We start from the raw sequence: 17,820 nt of genomic DNA, 5'->3' as shown, positions 1-17,820 counted from the left end.
GCAATGAACGGCAAGACAGAGGTAGCTATCTTGGCACCCAAAGAAATCTTCAGGGGGCAGGCATAATCATTGGTTGACTGCATTATTGACAAATTAGTGTTCGGACTGACCTATTGTTTACAGGCTTCACTTCCCTATTGATTGTAGTATAGGTTTGAATATTATTGTCTGTAGTAATGCAGCTTCCATATTGCCCACACATGGACTTGCTCACGCACACACATCCTCACACACACACAGAGGTAGTTAGTTAGCAACTCTTCGTTTAAATGACTGTTCTCTAAACTAAATAAGTTTTGGATTATAGGTGAGACTATTGAGGACAATGCTTCAGTGGGAAGAGAAACTTCGCTCTGAAGCAAGTCTGGGACAAGCTAAGCATGGTGAAAAATCTTACCGTTGTCCTGGCTCCGTTGTCCTTGGGGAAGTGGTGATTGTATTTTGGCCCCACGGTCAGATAATGAGGTTGAGGACTGGTAGCACTGCTGCAGATGCTGCTAGAAGAGTAGGACTCGAGGGAAAGCTTGTTTTAATCAATGGCCATCTTGCCTTACCCAGTACAGAGCTTAAAGATGGTGATGTGGTTGAAGTTAGATTATAAATAACACTCATGTAGTACACTTCATGATCAGTGTACATAATAGATGGGGCAAAAAATATTGTCCACATTTTTTTGTATGCATCAGAACATTCAATGGTTTTTATACATATAGTTCAACAAGAGAATCATGGGGGGCTAGGATTTATGATTACTATTATTATTTTTTCTGTAAATATACCTTCTATAGGTTCTTTTTACTGTACATATTCCATATTCTAAAGAAAGGAATTAAAAATTCTTGTCCAACTACCATTCTTGGAATGCTTGAATATTTGGTTTCTTAAACCCTAATAGCAAAATCATACAGTACAGCATAATCATGGCTAACCAGTTAAGCACTAACAATCTGGCTAGTTCAGAAGGTCGATCTCAACACCACACGTTGAAGTACTATCTGTATAAAAACCCTTGAATGTGTATGAGTATTTGAGAATAAAGTGGTAGTTTGGGACTAACAAGTAACAATGCCCACTGCACCTATTGTGCTGTATATCGTGTTAAGTTCCACTCCCCTTAATAATAGCATTCTAACTAAAACTCAAATGAATGGCATATGGTGTTTTAAATCATAAGTTGCATAGTATCCTAATTATATATTGACAACCTTACACATTGTAAGAAAGGAGGGGAAAAAGCTGTATATTTGGAGTGCATAGCAAATCCGGGAGTTTTAAATTTGACAAAATACCTGTTATTAAAAATTAAAACACATGATCTTATAAATAAGAAAAATTGCATTATTTTTTCTTTTTGGTTTTTTTTTTTTGGGTCAATTTATTTACTTTTCCTTTTTTTTTTTAAAAAAATAAAAATAAAAATCCGTTATGGTTATATAGTATCTGGCCGCACATCTAATCCTATCTAAAACAGTAAAAAGCTTGATAAGAGAACGTCTGGACAATTAGCCAGATTAGTGGGGGAAGGTCAGCTTTCCATGCATATATATGAATATCTGAAACAAATTAGGGTGGAAAAACGTGACTGTACGTATGTAAGGTCAGCTTTCTCTGCATCAAATATCTGAAACAAATTAGGAGGCAATAAAACGTGGTTTCACTTACGTTATATCCTCGATGATCTCCAAATGATGGAATTGGATATAATTCTTATGACTTCTTTCGCTCGAGTCCTACACTGCACATCTGTTGATGTGAATTTTTATTTTTTATATATTTTTTTCTCTTAGCAGGTGTGTGGCGTATGAGTGTTGAGTAGAATTTTTCAATTTTTTTGACATATTTTGTAAAGAATAATTCTATTTGGATTTATGTATACCACACATCATCCATGTGGCATAACTTGATTTGAAAGATAAATTTTAAAATTTAAATTTTATAAATTAAATTATGCCATGTGGATAGTATATGGTTTAAAAACTTTCAAATAACACTAAGAACAAACAATACTCTTATATAAAATAATTCCCAATTTAAAATAAAATTATAAAATAATTATAAAAAATAGCTACACCTTTATTATTTCCCTCTTAGTATATATATATATTTTACAAAGACTAACAATTAGACTGTAAATAATCACCAGAATATATTATACACCCTCATAATATATATAATGTCAGCTAGGGCTGTAAAATGAACAAGCTACTCTGCCTTTGCCTGCTTTCAGTAAACCATCAAAACGATGTGCTTGAATTAGGATTCTTTGCTTTGCTCATCTTTGGCAATTTATTTTGTAGGATTTTCTTGGACTAGTTGAGAAGTTTCTCTCTCTCTGGTAGATGTGACATACAAGTAACTGTTGGTGATGCTATCATGGTGAAAATTACTTTTCATCCCAAGTTTGTTCTCTCTTAGTATATTACTGATAGTCCAAGCAAATTTGTTGAACTCTTTTCCAAGAGAACTCTGTTTTTAGTTAACGTAGTTGTTACTTGTTTGTTATGAGTTGATACCTAGAGTCATATATACTTCAGTTTTCAAGTATATCTTTGATGTTTTCTTGTGTTACGTATATTTCAATTATTATACTATTTTTTGTCTTTCCTTTGAATCTCCTCCGCTTAGTGTATTTATAACGTATTGTTCACATCCTTTGTGTGTTTTAGGCTATGACAACCATACAATTTCACTAGTGTTTTTTTTAAAAGACTATTTGCAGCGACTTGTAGTCATCAAAATATCCAAGTTTCAACCATTTTTGTTAACGTCGCAAACATGAGAAATTCTTTTTGTGGCGAAATTGTATACATTTGTGGCAAAACAAATTCGCTGATAACATGTTGAAAAACAGTTGTAACCCTTATTTGGCATCCAATGTGCGTCAAATGAGAAATTGATGGAAAAGCCTATTTGCAACAATTTTTGCGACTAATTCTGGCTTTGGAAAGTGGCATTTTTCTTGTAGTATCACTGGTTTACCACACGATATTTTGCCCCTTGTAGATTGCATTTCTAAGGAAAGAGGGAGGGAGGAGCTGGAGTTCCTTACCCCCACTTAGATAGGTTCCTTTTTGTAGAGAGAGAGAGAGATTCTATTTTGCAGTTAGGAGTATAATCTTAATTGAAAATAAGTAAATGAAATTTTTGAAAACAATTAAGTACATGAATAACGATCATGGTGGAATTAACGGGGCTTGAGTAAGAAAGATGCTTATTTGTATTAGAAAAGAAAGTTGTACTCGTGAGTGTGTAAACATCGTGTAATCATTTAAAAAAAAAATGAGATTTATATAAAAATAAATAAATTTCTGAATAATGAATCATATTTTTTTTCAAAACGATTATATTTTACTTTTACTTGTACACTCCACAAGTATATATAGCATCACAACATCATCCATGCTAGATCTTGTTGCGTCATGTCAAAGATCGATACAAGTACTGTGACTTTGGTACGTTCGTATCTAACCGGAGCTAGCTAGCATGATCCGAATTAGGCGGATACGTTTGGGTAGTGAGAAGTGTTGAGAATGTTTGTGAATAGTAGTGAAAAAATAATGAAAAAGTAATAATAAAATATTGAATAGTAGTAAAAAGTAGGTGAAAAGTAATAAATAGTAGAAAAGCAGGTAAAAAGTAATAATAAAATAAAGAATAGTAGTGAGAGTACTTGAGGTACTCTCACTTGCCAAACACACTTGGTTTCCAAGGTGGCTTCCTGATCAGTTATCGGCAGTTCATTGGGTCAACTTCTATGCATCGATCTAAATTTAAATATCTAAAACAAATTAAAGGAAAACAAAACGCGGTGAGAGCACAAGTGCTCGATCCCAAGAACGAATCAGCCAATCGATCGACATCATGATCATAAGGCATGCATGTATCTCCAATATGTCTAAAGCTAAGTTTATGCTTGATTTGGCAGATGAAATTAAAGGGTATGCGTCGGCCTCTATTTAATTGATTTAGATCCCGTTTGGTTGCAAGATTAAATTGAGATCAATTCAGTTCAGTTTAATTTTAAATTGAGTCTAATATCTAAAAACTAACTTTCAAATTACTAAACTCATCTCAACTCAAAAGTTTATTTCACGTGGAACCCACAACTTTTTTTTAACTCAACACATATTTATATGTGGAACTCACAACCTTTTTAAATTTATAATAAATAGTACTATTAAACTCATTTTAATATCTAAACACATCAAAATTTATTTTAGATAGATACCACATAACTTATTTCGCTTATTCAACTTAACATTCAAACACAACCTTAAAGTTCAATTAGTTGCAGATGATCTGGTTTGTGACTATTATTGTGATGATGACGACGGAGGCTGCTTCTTTATGTACCTTCCTTACCTAATTAACTTGGAGTACTTCTACTTTTCCGAAAGCCGCCTAATTATAATATTATTATTTATGCGTGACAAAGACTAGCAATTAGACTCTGAATAATCACGAGGATAAACACAATATATGACACATGACACACATGTACTACACACTCCCACCATGTTTTTTTTAAGGTTTAAAAATTTATCCTAAGTTTATTATAAATGATACTGATCGGTTGTGATCAATAGTTTGTAATCATATATAGTTACGTCAATTATTCTGGCATGTATAGTACTATAAAAGAGTTTTTGATGATCTGATCTGTCCACTTAATTAAACGAAATTTATAATTTAATTTCTCATCACTATCCTACAATTCAAGTCATATATTTTGCAAAAAATTAAATATCAGTGCTAGATTCATAAAGAGATCTGACATAGTAAACTTAAAAATTGACATGATCTAATATATGTGACACCACGTTAAATCCATTTTACATTAAAAAGATTTTTACAGTACTCCAAGAAACCATATCCGACAATTATGTCAATTTATGAATTATTTGTTAAATAAGCATTTGATCTCAAAACTCACGTGCAAATATAAAAACAATAAATAAGCTAGGCAAAGATGCATATGTCTTAATATTGTATGATGATTCTTCTTTATATTAAACTCAAGTATGTTAACACGTGGGAAATATTCTAATACCGATCGACGACCTAGCCTATTGATGCGTGCTGGCCTGCAGCATTGTCATCTTATAATTTATTAACTTTTCCCGGTCAGTGAATAATGCTGATTGCTGAATATATATACAGATATACACAGATCGAATCAGTAGCTAGGAAACGATATTCACATGTGTAGTCTTGAATATATTCTATTAATTTCTTTTAATTTGTTGCATAGAGACAAACCCACTACTGAATTATATAATTAATAGATATCTATCTTTTTAACTTGAAAAGATATTGATCTTTCTCCACCATGCATAATTTATTCAGATAAAGAGGCGGAAAGGTTCATCTAGCTCACATGTGACTGATCCAAGCTTTGCTACACAACCTCCACCACACTCCACACTCCACACTTTTTTAAATTTTTTAAATTTTTAATATTTTTTTAAAATTTTTTTTTGAGTTTATTCTTTTTAAATTATTTTAAATTTTTTATTCATTATTTATATAATAAATATTTAATAAAAGAAAAAAATAATAAAAATTAAAAATAATGTGGAGTGTGGAGGTTGTATGAATAGTAGGAGGTTGAGTAGATTTTTTGTTAATTTTTAACGTGAATAATGAGCTAGATATATAAGAAATCAACCATTAATTTAATGTGGTCGAACGAGGTAATTAAACTTACAGTTTTATCATCTCGCCAGTGCATGATAGCCTCGGAAGGCTTATATATAAAGGCACATATCCGAATGTTTTTGTTCCCAAGTAACCCATTCAATCAGAAAACAGTAGCCTTGTAAGATTAAAGCTAGCCTTTTCCCAATGGATCTTTACCTTCTTGCTTCAGTACTCCCTACTACCAATTTCACAAGAGTACTGCTCCCATCTAAAACTCCCATCTCTCTGCAGCTTTTAACATCCAGATCAACTAGAGGCAGTAGTACTAGTACTACTGTCCCTAGTGCTTTTAAATGCAAGGTCACTAATGAGATCTCAAGCAATTCTAATGTTGTTGTTCGACGATCTGCGAATTACGAGCCTCCCATTTGGCACTATGATTACATCCAATCCCTGAGAAGCGAATACGCGGTACATTAATTTGTCATCGGTTTTTATTGTTAATTTATATGTCTTTGCAGTGTTTGTAATTAGCTATTGTTTGATTGATCAGTTCTTGTCTAATTACAACGAATTTGAGTTACCTGCATGCAGGAAGAATCATGTATCGGACAAATTGAGATGTTGAAGGAAGAGGTGAGGATAATGCTTCGCAAAGCGGTTGATCCTTTACTACAACTTGAGCTGATTGATAACTTGCAAAGGCTTGGATTATCTTATCACTTTCAGAGTGATATTAGAGTGATCTTGGAAAGTATATACACTAATACTAGTTATCAAGCTGGTGCCGATATCATGTGCAAGAAAGAGAATCTATACTCCTCGGCTCTTCAATTTAGACTACTAAGACAACACGGATATAGCATGCCACAAGGTAAGCAAAATACTACAACTAGTAAATCCTTTGAAATAATTGAAACACTAGAGATTTACACGCCAATTAATGGCTCGATCGTCACCTAATTTGTTTATATCAGAGATTTTCAATCGCTTCAAGACTGAGTTTGGAAGTTTCGAGCCAAGTCTTTGTCATGATATCAAAGCAATTCTATGCTTGTATGAAGCCTCATTCCTTTTGATAGAAGGTGAAAGTATCTTGGAGGAAGCAAGAGACTTTGCAACCAAAACACTCAAAGAGTTTGTCGAACTAAACAAAGATCAAAACAACCTCTCTGCTATGGTCAGCCATGCCCTCGAGCTTCCATTGCATTGGAGGATGATAAGACTGGAAGCTAGGTGGTTCATTGATCTATATAGGAGTGGAGAAGATATGAACCCTATTTTGCTTGAGCTAGCTGAATTAGACTTCAACATGGTACAAGCAGTCCACCAAGAAGATCTAAAACAAATGTCAAGGTAAAAAACATGATGAGTATCCTTATTTTATAACTTGGATCTTAGCCTATATTGAGGTGATTTACTTCACATAATTAGAAAGGAAATGAAATGCATCGCTTTTTTTCTAAAATTGATATTTTTTTATTGAGTAATATAAAGGTGGTGGAGAAGCACTGGTCTTGGAGAAAATTTGAGCTTTGCGAGGGATAGGTTGATGGAAAATTTCCTGTGGACAGTGGGAATGTCATTTCAGCCTGAGTTTGGATATAATAGGAGAACGCTAACAAAAGTCAATTCACTAATCACAACAATAGATGATGTGTATGATGTCTATGGCACTTTGGAGGAACTTGAGCTCTTCACGGATGCTGTTGAAAGGTTTGTGTTAATGGCAGTATTGCACCTCTGATGCTATGTGTGTGTGTGTGTGTGTGTGTGTGTATATATATATATATATATATCTATATATATATATATATGGGTGGGTGGGTGGGTGGGGGTGTGGGCTTACGGTTGACATGATAAAGACTTAAATGTACTCTTTGTGGTTCCAGATGGGATACAAATGCAATGGAACAACTTCCTTATTACATGCAAATGTGTTTCCTTTCTCTCCACAATTCTATCAATGAATTGGCTTTCGACACACTCAAGCAGAAAGGATTGAACAATGTTCGATATCTTAAAAAAGCGGTAAGACCTTGACTTGCAAATTCTATCATCATTCTTCCCTAACATTTCTTTTCCTAAGTGTCATACTTCCCCAATCTCATTGCTCCACTAAATATGTTTCAGTGGGTAGATTTATGTAAATCTTATCTATTGGAGGCAAGGTGGTACTACAATGGATATACACCAAGCTTTCAAGAATACATTGAAAATGCATGGATTTCAATAGGAGCTCCAGTTATACTGGTGCATGCTTATTTTTCAGTCACAAATTCAATAACAGAGGAAGCCTTGGGTTGTTGGGAAGAGTATTCAAATATAGTTCGTTGGTCATCAATGATCTTACGACTTGCAGATGATCTTGGAACATCTACGGTATACAAACCATGCTATCCTTAAGAATTTTATTAAGAATTTTTGGACTATTTCACATGAACACATAGGCTAACACCCGTATGTATATATGTTTATTTTTTTAAATCAGGATGAGTTAGAGAGAGGTGATGTTCCAAAATCGATCCAATGTTATATGAATGATACCGGTGCTAGTGAAGAAGTTGCTCGTCAGTACATAAGGTCTTTAATTAGTACAACGTGGAAGAATTTTAATGAAGAACGTGCTGCCAGTTCTCCCTTCTCGGAAACATTTGTTGAAATTGCAATGAACGTTGCAAGGATGGCACAGTGCATGTACCAGCATGGAGATGGGCATGGCATTGAAACCCATGAAACTAAGGACCGTGTGTTAGCTTTGCTGATTCATCCCATTTCTCTACATAAGTAACGACCTTTGCAGCGTACTACATATGTCAAAGTTATGTCAGTTGTATTAATACACTAGCATATATGGTCTAGCTCCTTGCAGAAATAAAAGACGTACAAGTTGGATTGAAATTTGCTTGTTTAGTTTTATTTATAAATTTGAAATTTGCTTGTTTGGTCTATGTAAAGATGACTTTTTCATCTTTTGGTAGGGACCAATCCTACTTTCTCTCAATTATATATACAAAAGTTTAAGAACCAAGGGATCAGAAGCCATGGCTCTTATGTATCTCTACCAAGCAATTGAAGGTAATTTCTTTAGCTATTGGATTTTGTTGGGAATTTGGACCTACCAAATTCACCCCCTAGGATCTACTCTTTACAAGAATATCAAGATAAATGAGAAATAATAACAACATAAGAATTTAAGTGAAAAACTCTAAAACAGGAGAAAAACCACTAAACCAAGAGAAGAAAATCTACTATGTGAAAAATTGTTACAATTACACAATTTTTCTCCTCACTCCAAGGACACCCACAAAGCTACCCCACTAGCAAAACTTTGACTCTCACCTCTTCCCTTCTTACAAAAGGAGGACAACAGAGGAAGTTTCCTAGAGTCACAAGTTACTAGCTAAGCTTATGACTGGTGCACTTAGCCAAGGAGACTAACCCTCCTTTTATAGGCCTTGGGCCATGCTCATCTTCCATTCCCCACCAATGTGGGACAAAGGAAACAAGAAAAATCCAACAATCTCCACCTTGCGACTTTGATTGGTCCCACAACCACGCTCCGCCTTAATAAAAATCTTCATAACTTCTACTATCTTGTTCCACAATAAAAGCATATCCATTCAGAATAAACCAATTCCAAGCATTTCGCTTCAACCCATGTCGAAAACAACTTTGCCGAAAATTATAGTGTAACTTCCACGTTTGACTTTCCTGGAAGTTCATCAACCATCGACATGAATTTCCACCACACACCCTGCATCAATGCCAAACCAATGTTTGTGTGCAAACTTGTGGACCCGCTAACATTAACACATCCTTTATCATGGCAACTTTGGGATTTAGCGGCATGCTATGAATGAAGATGTACATGTGCCTTTACAAAAGACATCGTCTTCCATGGAGAGAGACACAACATTAGCTTCATTTCCTGTATCTCCATTTACTGACTTGGAGCCACTTGCCGAACCTACTCTTTATACTAGCCGTTTCACTAGTCGCTAGTATCACTGCTGACTTGGGTTGGTCTGCCCTTCAATGCCTTGTGTAATCCTGATTGAATAAAAACATTATTGACTTGAACTTGCCACAAGCCAAAATTGATTCTCCCATCAAATTTCTCCACCTCAAATCTGACAGGATTTGAAACCCTACTTTCTGACATTGTCTTGATGAATTTTACCATAGAAATGAATAGTACTCACTAAGTAAGTTCTCAGAAAAGATTATTCTTTCCTAAATAGAACTTCAAGGTTACTAGGAAATATTGGAGGGTCACAATGAACTGCTTAAGTTCCAATCTCCTAGACAGAACCTCCTTAGACTGTACATATCCACACTACCACACCAAAGTTCCAACCCACCAAAAGAACCTGGCTCTGATACCACTTGTTGGGAATTTAGACTTGCCAAATTCACCCCTTAGGATCTATTCTTTGGAGGAATATCAAGAAAAATGAGAAATAATAACAACACAAGAATTTAGGTGAAAAACTCCCAAAATAGGAGAAAAACCAATAGACCTAGAGAAGAAAATCCACTATGTAAAAAATTGTTACAATCACACAATTTTTCTCAGTATTCCAAGGACACCCACAAAGCTACCTCACTAGCAAAATTTTGACTCTCACCTTTTCCCTTCTTACAAAAGGAGGACAATAGAAGAATTTTTCTAGAGTCACAAGTTACTAGCTAAGCTTACGATCACTGGTGCACTTAGCCAAATAGATTAACCCTCCTTTTATAGGCCAGCCTTGGGCCATGCTCATCTTCCATTCCCCACCAATGTGGGACAATGGAAAGGAGGAAAACCCAACAGATAATTTGATTACGTACAAGAAAGTAAGTTGCATGCACTAATTTATGCAACTGGAGTTGCAATTGAGATCTACGCATTCTCAAAGTACTTTTAAATTAACGAACGTGGAAGCTGGATATATAATCACGAATTCAGAATCACGAATTTAGAAATCAAATATTCCATATATACTGCTTTACTTTTAAAGTAGAGAATGATGTGGAATCCTTGCTTGTTCCTTAAGAGCGACATGTTTTTACACATATCGTAGAAGTTTGATTTAAGATGTTGTGTCTTTTCATAATTAATTATGTCTATTTCATTGCCTAGCTAGTGCATGCTATGGTCATTGTGCAATTAATTAGCTTGTTCCAGTTATTTGTAACGGTAGAAGCTAGAATCCTAGATAGTGGCGAAGGCTCACGCGAGATGATCATGTTGTCTTTCTAGAATGGTGAATAGCATGATATGCATATGAATTTAACCTGTCATATAAATTTTTGTTGATTTTTATTTGATTAGAATACTATCTTATCTCGTATTTATTTCCTTCATTATTTCACCTAGTCTTTTTCCTATAAATAGACACTTACTGAACATAACTCTAATTAACTCAGAAATAGAAGTCTCATTCAAACTCTATTTTACTTATTTTCTACATGGTATTAGAGCCACATGTTCTCTGTGGACTCTTTGCATAATTTTTGCAGCATTTTTTTTTGGGCGAGCTTGTCGCTGCTCGATTAGTTCTTTCAAACCTTCACACAACTCGTTTTGCAATAAAAGTGTCATAATCAAGTCCAGCAAGTATAAACAATTTGATTTGTGAAAGAAATGATTTGATCCGCAGCCAGACGTGCTGCCACTACCCACCACAAGATTCGGCCCTCATCACCACGCTTCGCCGCATCAACTCTTTTCCCACATAGTTAGCAGCCTTAGTTGATAGAACTTTTGCTGCAGATCTATAAAATACCAAGATCAGCCTCATCAGCGCCTAGTACCAAGATCGGCCTCATCCGCGCCTAGACACGTTACTCAAAGATTTGGCCTGCCGTCCATGTGCCAGTGAACCTTTACAAGTGCAAGGCAAGCAGTACGTGACACGCGGTGTCAACATCTCAATGTGCCACGTAGCCCTGGACACACGTCAGTGCTGATTGCTGACTCAACGCCATGTCATCCGGTGCCACATCATTGGTTGACATTGACTTTGACCGCTAACCAGGTGGTTTCTACTCGGTTTTTCACAACGGTTTAATATTTTTAGTCTATTTCTGCATTGGACTTCTCTCAACGGCTTATCCGATTGATCCTATTTTGAATAAGCCTAACTACAATATGTGGGCCTAACATATGGAAGTCTTTCTTAAAGGATGGCGATTGTGGGGTTATGTATTGTAACAACCCGTTAGAAATTCAATAGTGAAATTTTTATAAGGTTTAGGAACCTCGTAGAAATTTCATAATTTTTCAAGAATCGACCAATCCCGTAGGTTTTAGTCTTTTAGCATAGTTAGTGTTACCACTCACTATGGTGCAAAAAGCGCGATTTTATTTATTTGTGGTAGTTAGAAGTGTCATAATGCGATATGACCTGCGCCAATAGACCTAGATGATTATTTAAGATTTTATGGCGTAATAATCCAATTTTTAGTTTTCAGACGAATGTTTGTTCGAAAACGCTTTTTGTTTATTTCGAGACACTTTGGGGTTTAATTTCGATAAACGAATTGCACAGTCAGTTTAGTGTGTATGTTTAGGATTTTACAGTGCAAAGTTTATTTTCACTTTTCCCAAAGTAACTTCAATAGTAGCACAGAGTGTAGTGTTTTCAAAATTACAGTGTGGAATGTCCAAATTAGGTTAGAAAAATTTTATGTGGTTACTTGGCAATATTTTAATCATACTTAGTGAATTGTTTTGGACACTTGGCACCAAAAGGAACCATGAGATGGAAATGTGAAGGAAATCAAGGTGTGAGATCAAGTTACCTAAGCAAAATATTGTTCCAACCAACAAACCAAATTGTGTCAAACCAAAGAGGGTTTCAACCTTAGTGAAACCCTAAATACTTAGAATCCAATTGAAATCTCAAAAGCTTGGTCTGAAACCCTAAACGGTTTTCTCAAACCCTAAAGTTGGCCTTCAAACCCAATTTAATATGATTTCTAGCCTTGTGTTTAATCACTTGATTAAATCATTTCCACATGCTATTAATTCTTTAAATTCATGTTATGACATTTAAACCTTGAGTTTTGATTGGGTCAAGACAAATTGGATTTGGGCTTGATAGCATTTCAAATCTTAACCAAACCCTTTTTAAATCCCAAAATGAAGTCCATTTGTTTAAGACCCATAAATTTTGGCACCTGGGCAAAATTTCTAGAGGAAGTTTTCACCCATCCATGGTAGGCAAAACTCTACCCATGACAGCCTCAAATAGTAACTTATTGTAAGAGAAAAAGGCCACCTCACCACTGCCCTTCTCTTGGAAGTTTCCTTGGCTGAAAACTACTCATTATTTTTACATTTTTATGACCTAATCACCACCCATCAATGCGTTAGTCAAACCCATACTTCACTTTTCAGAAGTGTATTAGGCATGCAAGTCATCATTTCACTCATTTCACCCTTTTTCATTTCCGTTATTGGAGAGAATACTTAGAAGCTCTCTCGGACAGTTTTCTAAGCTTTTTTACGTGCCATTTCTGAAATCCTTGTCTGTATTTTCTTATGATGATTGCTTCATGAAAGTTGTTCTTCTTTAAGTATAAATTATGTCGGTACCTTTCATGTTTGATTTCATGGTCATTTGATTAGTCAAAAGTTGTTTTAACCATAGAATCTGGGTGATAAACTAGATACTGTGTTGTATTTTGGAGTTTTTGACCAAACTAATGGATAAATCTTGGTCCAAAAATTTTAGGGAGTGTTTTAAAAATATTTATATAAATTTTATATTTAGGATTCATTGCAATGTTAATGCTTTTGATGGAATATTTTCTTAGATCTAAAAGGTTAGAAATTGGAAGAGGAAAAATAGTTTCTGTTTTAAGAAAGTTTGGATATTTTGTGGTTTATTCTTACTCCAATGAATTTGATAAATTTATTTGATGACACTAATAATTTGATCTACATGTTCGGATATTATTTTGAGAATTTTTTATGTTAGTTTCAAAGATATGAATTTTTATGTAAGAGAATACTCGGTTAGGTCAAAAGTTTGATGATTCCGACTAGATCCATGTTTTGGTTTATTGTTAGCCATGTGATTTTAAGTTTAATACTTGAATATACTTTAGGACACATTTTAAATCCATATGAGGTTTTGGTTTGAAAATCTCATTATGGTTGCCTCGGATCAAGTGTTTGATCAAAGCAAAGTTTAGAACAAATTTTGTTTTTGACTAAGTGTTGGAGCCGAGTACTTCAAGTGATATTTTTGTAATTTTTGGTGACTTTTATGTATTGATTCAATGCATGATAATTCTTAGGAGTTTGTTATGAGCATGTTAAAAGAAATTTTGGATTTTTGGAGTTCTTGGAGATGTTTTGAAAAATGTCAAAACCTTGAGATTCAAGAGTTTATGTTTTGGTTAAAAGTTTTTATCTTTTGCTTAAAGCGCTTTGTGTTCATGAGAAGTAGATTTTATTAGATGTTTTAAGCATATTTTTAAATTTAGGATATGAGGATCTTCATTTTAATATTTTGGTTTGATCATGAGTTTTGGAGTTGGATAAAATTGCAACAAAATCAAGAGATATGGTCTTTGGATGTTTCAGCCTTATGGTGTTTTTTTATAGTTTTGATTGGTTTTAAATTTTTCTAAGTTGATATTTGAGTTTAGGACAAATTTACATGAGAAATGTAAATTTTAGTGATTTTTAGAGTTAGGATGTGAAATCTTTAAGTTAGGGGTAAAATAATTATTTTCCCACATGTAGAGAGTAATTTTACTCTAAGTTAGCATTTTTCATATTTCTAAGTTATTAGTGATAATTTTTTTAACTTACAGTTTCTCGTGTTTCGTGCTTTGCCTTGTAAAACACTACGATCGTTGTAAGTTACTTTTAACTGACTGTTAAATTACTGTGTATGTATGTTGATAAGGAAACTATTGGTTATGTATTTATGTTATCATATATGCTATGTCATGCCATGTCACTACATGTTTATCTGTTACACATTATATTCTGTCATGAAATATTTATTTGTTACATATTATATCTTATCATGAAATAATTATCTGTTATACGTTATGCCATATCACGTAATATTATTTGTTATATGTTATTCCATGACACATAATGTTATGTATTGCACGTTAACCCATGTCAGTTAATATTATTTGTTACATATTATGCCATGTTACGTATTGTTTGTTTGTTTTATGTTATGCTAAGTCATTTATCTCATGTACATGTCATATTATGTTACATCAGTGTATCTGTCCTTTCGTTTCATGTCTCAAGTTCGGAGTATGTCTCCAAAATAGTATTTTTTCAAATCTAGTTATGTTACGTCCACGTACAGTTATGTTATTGTTCAATTCATTATTATTTTGAAACATTACGGTAACCCCATGAGACAAGTCACAAGACTACTATATTATGGTAACCCCATGAGACAAGATTACTCTATTATGGTAATCCCACGAGACAAGATTATTCTATCATTATGGTAACCTTATGAGACAAGAACATCGTGGTATTTCCATGAGAAATGATACATTTCAAATTCATGTTATTTCACGTTAAGTGCATGTCCAAGTCAGCTCATGTTAGGTTCATGTCCAAGTTAGTTCATGTTAAGTTCATGTCCAAGTCAGTTCATGTTAGTTCATGTCAAGTCAAGTCAAGTCTCAGTTCAGTTCATGTCAAGTTTCATGTTCAGTTTCACGTCATGTTTTTTTCAAGTTCAATTTATATTCAGTTCAATTTTATGTCATGTCTAGTTCACATAAGTTCAGTTCTTCTCATGTCAGTTCAAGTTATGTCAGTTCATGCTATGTTATATGTCAAGTCACGTCATGCTTATTTATGATTATGTATTCATGCCTTTATTACCATACCTGCATTTGTAAACTGTATGTTAAGTTATCTGTAAACTTGCTGAGATTTGTAATAAAAGCTTATTGTGGTAGTCCTAACTATCACTCTCCCTGGAATGGTAGATCATGTGCCAGGATCAAGAGATGTGGTAGAAGATTGTTTGAAGGCGGTCGACTAGACAATGACGGCACGATGTGGAGCCCATCGCTTTGATGCTCTATTTCATCGAGTATTATGGCATCCTTGATCGAGTTGCACGAGCTACTCAAGAGATTAGCCTAGTTGTTACCTTAGTTTTACATGTACTTAGGGAGCTTTGTCTCTAGTACTCTTTATGTTATAGACCTGTTTGACAAGTACTGTAACATTTGGATATATTACTTCAGATACATAATATTGCTCAAAGAAAACAATTATCGGATGCTAATATTGCATATTGCTAGATGCATATTAAGTGCATTGTATCCTTAATTGTCATGAATGGGGGCAGATAATCTTGTGTTGTCTGTCCCGACGACGCTTAAGAGTCCGTCCGATTCCAACCTGAATCTAGGGGCGTCACATGTATCTAGCAAACTTCCTCCATATAAGCTTAAAGATGGTGAGACAAAGATGATTTTGCTTTACGTCTTGAGGATTGAGACAACATGCATTGTAAGATATTTTTCAGATTTATAACCATTTATGTTCCTTCTATTTATAGTTTGCTTCCAAAGCTTGGGATTTTCTTACATGTCAATACAACTGCACTCATGATACTTTCTTGGAGTCCCAACTTAAGACTTGATTTTACCAAATGTGTCAAGAATCAGATCAACCTATTTTTTATTTTTATTCTCAAGTAAGTAATCTTTTCTGGAATAATTATCTGTTGTAGACACTCAATTGAAGTGCCCTCAATACATTGAATTATTTGTGGCATATTGTGATTGTGGAAAATTTATGCATTTCATGATGGCACATCATGAGGATTTTGAGCTACTCGAGCTTTCCTTTTGCATCGCACACCTCTCCCAACTTTAGAGATTATTGTTTTTGAGCTCATCTCTAAAGCAAACTATCGCTCCACCATGAAAATGCAATCTTTGGATAAGGTGTGGGAAGTGTTTCTCCAAGTGCTTCCAAGCCTTCATCTAGTCATCCACCTACACAATTGCTCTCCAAGACAGTTTTCTACAAATACTACAAAAAGATTGGCCACTCCATCAATGAATGTTGCAAGTTATAATATAGAAAACAATAGGCTTGTAATCAACTGGTTGTCGCAGTTGCTTCATTTGTTTCATCTGTATTTGAGTTTACTCCTGAGACTCCATCTCACCATCCTGCTCTGACTATAGCTAATTTTGAGACACTAATTTAGCAGGTTTTGTCTCGATTCTCTATTGCATTGTTTGTCACCTCAGGTAAGTTTTTGTGGACCATCGACTCTACATGTTGTAACCATATGACTTCTAATTCTACCTTGTTTTCCCACAAAATTGCCTTTTCTCCTAAACTTGTCATTTGTGTTGCTAATGGTTCTCTTATGTCTGTCACTCAGATTGGATTTATCTCATCCTCATGCTTATTTATTGATGATGCATACTTAGTTCCCAACTATCCCTAAATCTTATTTTCGTTGGTCAGCTTTGTGAATTAGGCTTTAAACTAATTTTTGACAATGATGGTACTGTTGTACAGGATCATCAGATGGGCCAACCTATTGAGACAAAACATAAAGTTGGACGTCTTTTCGAGCTTACATCTGTACAAATATTAGATTGCACACAAACTTCTCTTCTTGCTTTCGCTACTTCCTCTAGCTTATGGCACTCCCGGTTAGGTCATGCCAGTTTACCACATGTTTAGCTTTTAGCTTCTCAAGGTCATTTAGGGTTTGTTGATTTGAAGTCTTTTGATTGCGTCTCTTATCATCTGGAAAAACAAACAAATTTGACATTCAATAATAATGATTCAACTTCTTCTACACCTTTTGATCTAATTCATCCTAATATTTGGGGTTCTACTTCCATTCCTATTGAAGAAGGATCTCGTTATTTAGTTATTTTACATATGATTATTCTCGTTATACTTGGATATACCCTTTGCAACATCAATATGAACTTGTACATTTTACCAAACCTTTCACAAAATGATCCAAACCTAGTTTTATTGTCTCATCAAAATATTCTGTTTAAATAATGCCATGAAGTATAATGAAACATGTTTTCTTGACTATTTATCCCAACATGGGACCATTTCCCAATGCTCTTGTTCCTATACTTCTCAGCAAAATGGATGTGCCGAAAAAAATATAAACATATCTTAGACACTATATGCACTCT

The 17,820-nt window shown here is 34.4% G+C and overlaps 1 protein-coding gene and 1 pseudogene across 1 annotated transcript; both read left to right on the top strand.

The window, feature by feature from the left end:
- The window catches only part of LOC109021368, a 33,911-nt pseudogene extending 33,064 nt beyond the window's left edge, over nucleotides 1-847 (top strand).
- Nucleotides 848-5,810: 4,963 nt separating this feature from the next.
- On the top strand, nucleotides 5,811-8,667 carry LOC108997200 (myrcene synthase, chloroplastic-like). The gene is made up of 7 exons (XM_018973361.2): nucleotides 5,811-6,111; nucleotides 6,235-6,514; nucleotides 6,618-6,996; nucleotides 7,138-7,356; nucleotides 7,533-7,671; nucleotides 7,774-8,022; nucleotides 8,132-8,667. Exons 1-7 carry the CDS (start codon nucleotides 5,845-5,847, stop codon nucleotides 8,429-8,431), a joined length of 1,833 nt encoding a protein of 610 aa, XP_018828906.1. The 5' UTR covers nucleotides 5,811-5,844; the 3' UTR covers nucleotides 8,432-8,667.
- The last annotated feature ends 9,153 nt before the right edge of the window (nucleotides 8,668-17,820 follow it).

Source organism: Juglans regia, chromosome 13, assembly GCF_001411555.2.
Source record: "Juglans regia cultivar Chandler chromosome 13, Walnut 2.0, whole genome shotgun sequence".
NCBI classification, from domain to species: domain Eukaryota; kingdom Viridiplantae; phylum Streptophyta; class Magnoliopsida; order Fagales; family Juglandaceae; genus Juglans; species Juglans regia.
The sequence above is the reverse complement of the archived record's forward strand: the minus strand, read 5'-3'. Positions and strand labels throughout refer to the sequence as shown.

Bases quoted from the DNA above. Each gene is read 5' to 3' on its own strand.
- LOC108997200 (XM_018973361.2), top strand. From the start codon at position 5,845: ATGGATCTTTACCTTCTTGCTTCAGTACTCCCTACTACCAATTTCACA. The intron at 6,112-6,234 runs GTACATTAATTT...ACCTGCATGCAG, and splicing joins CCCTGAGAAGCGAATACGCG to GAAGAATCATGTATCGGACA. The intron at 6,997-7,137 runs GTAAAAAACATG...AGTAATATAAAG, and splicing joins GATCTAAAACAAATGTCAAG to GTGGTGGAGAAGCACTGGTC.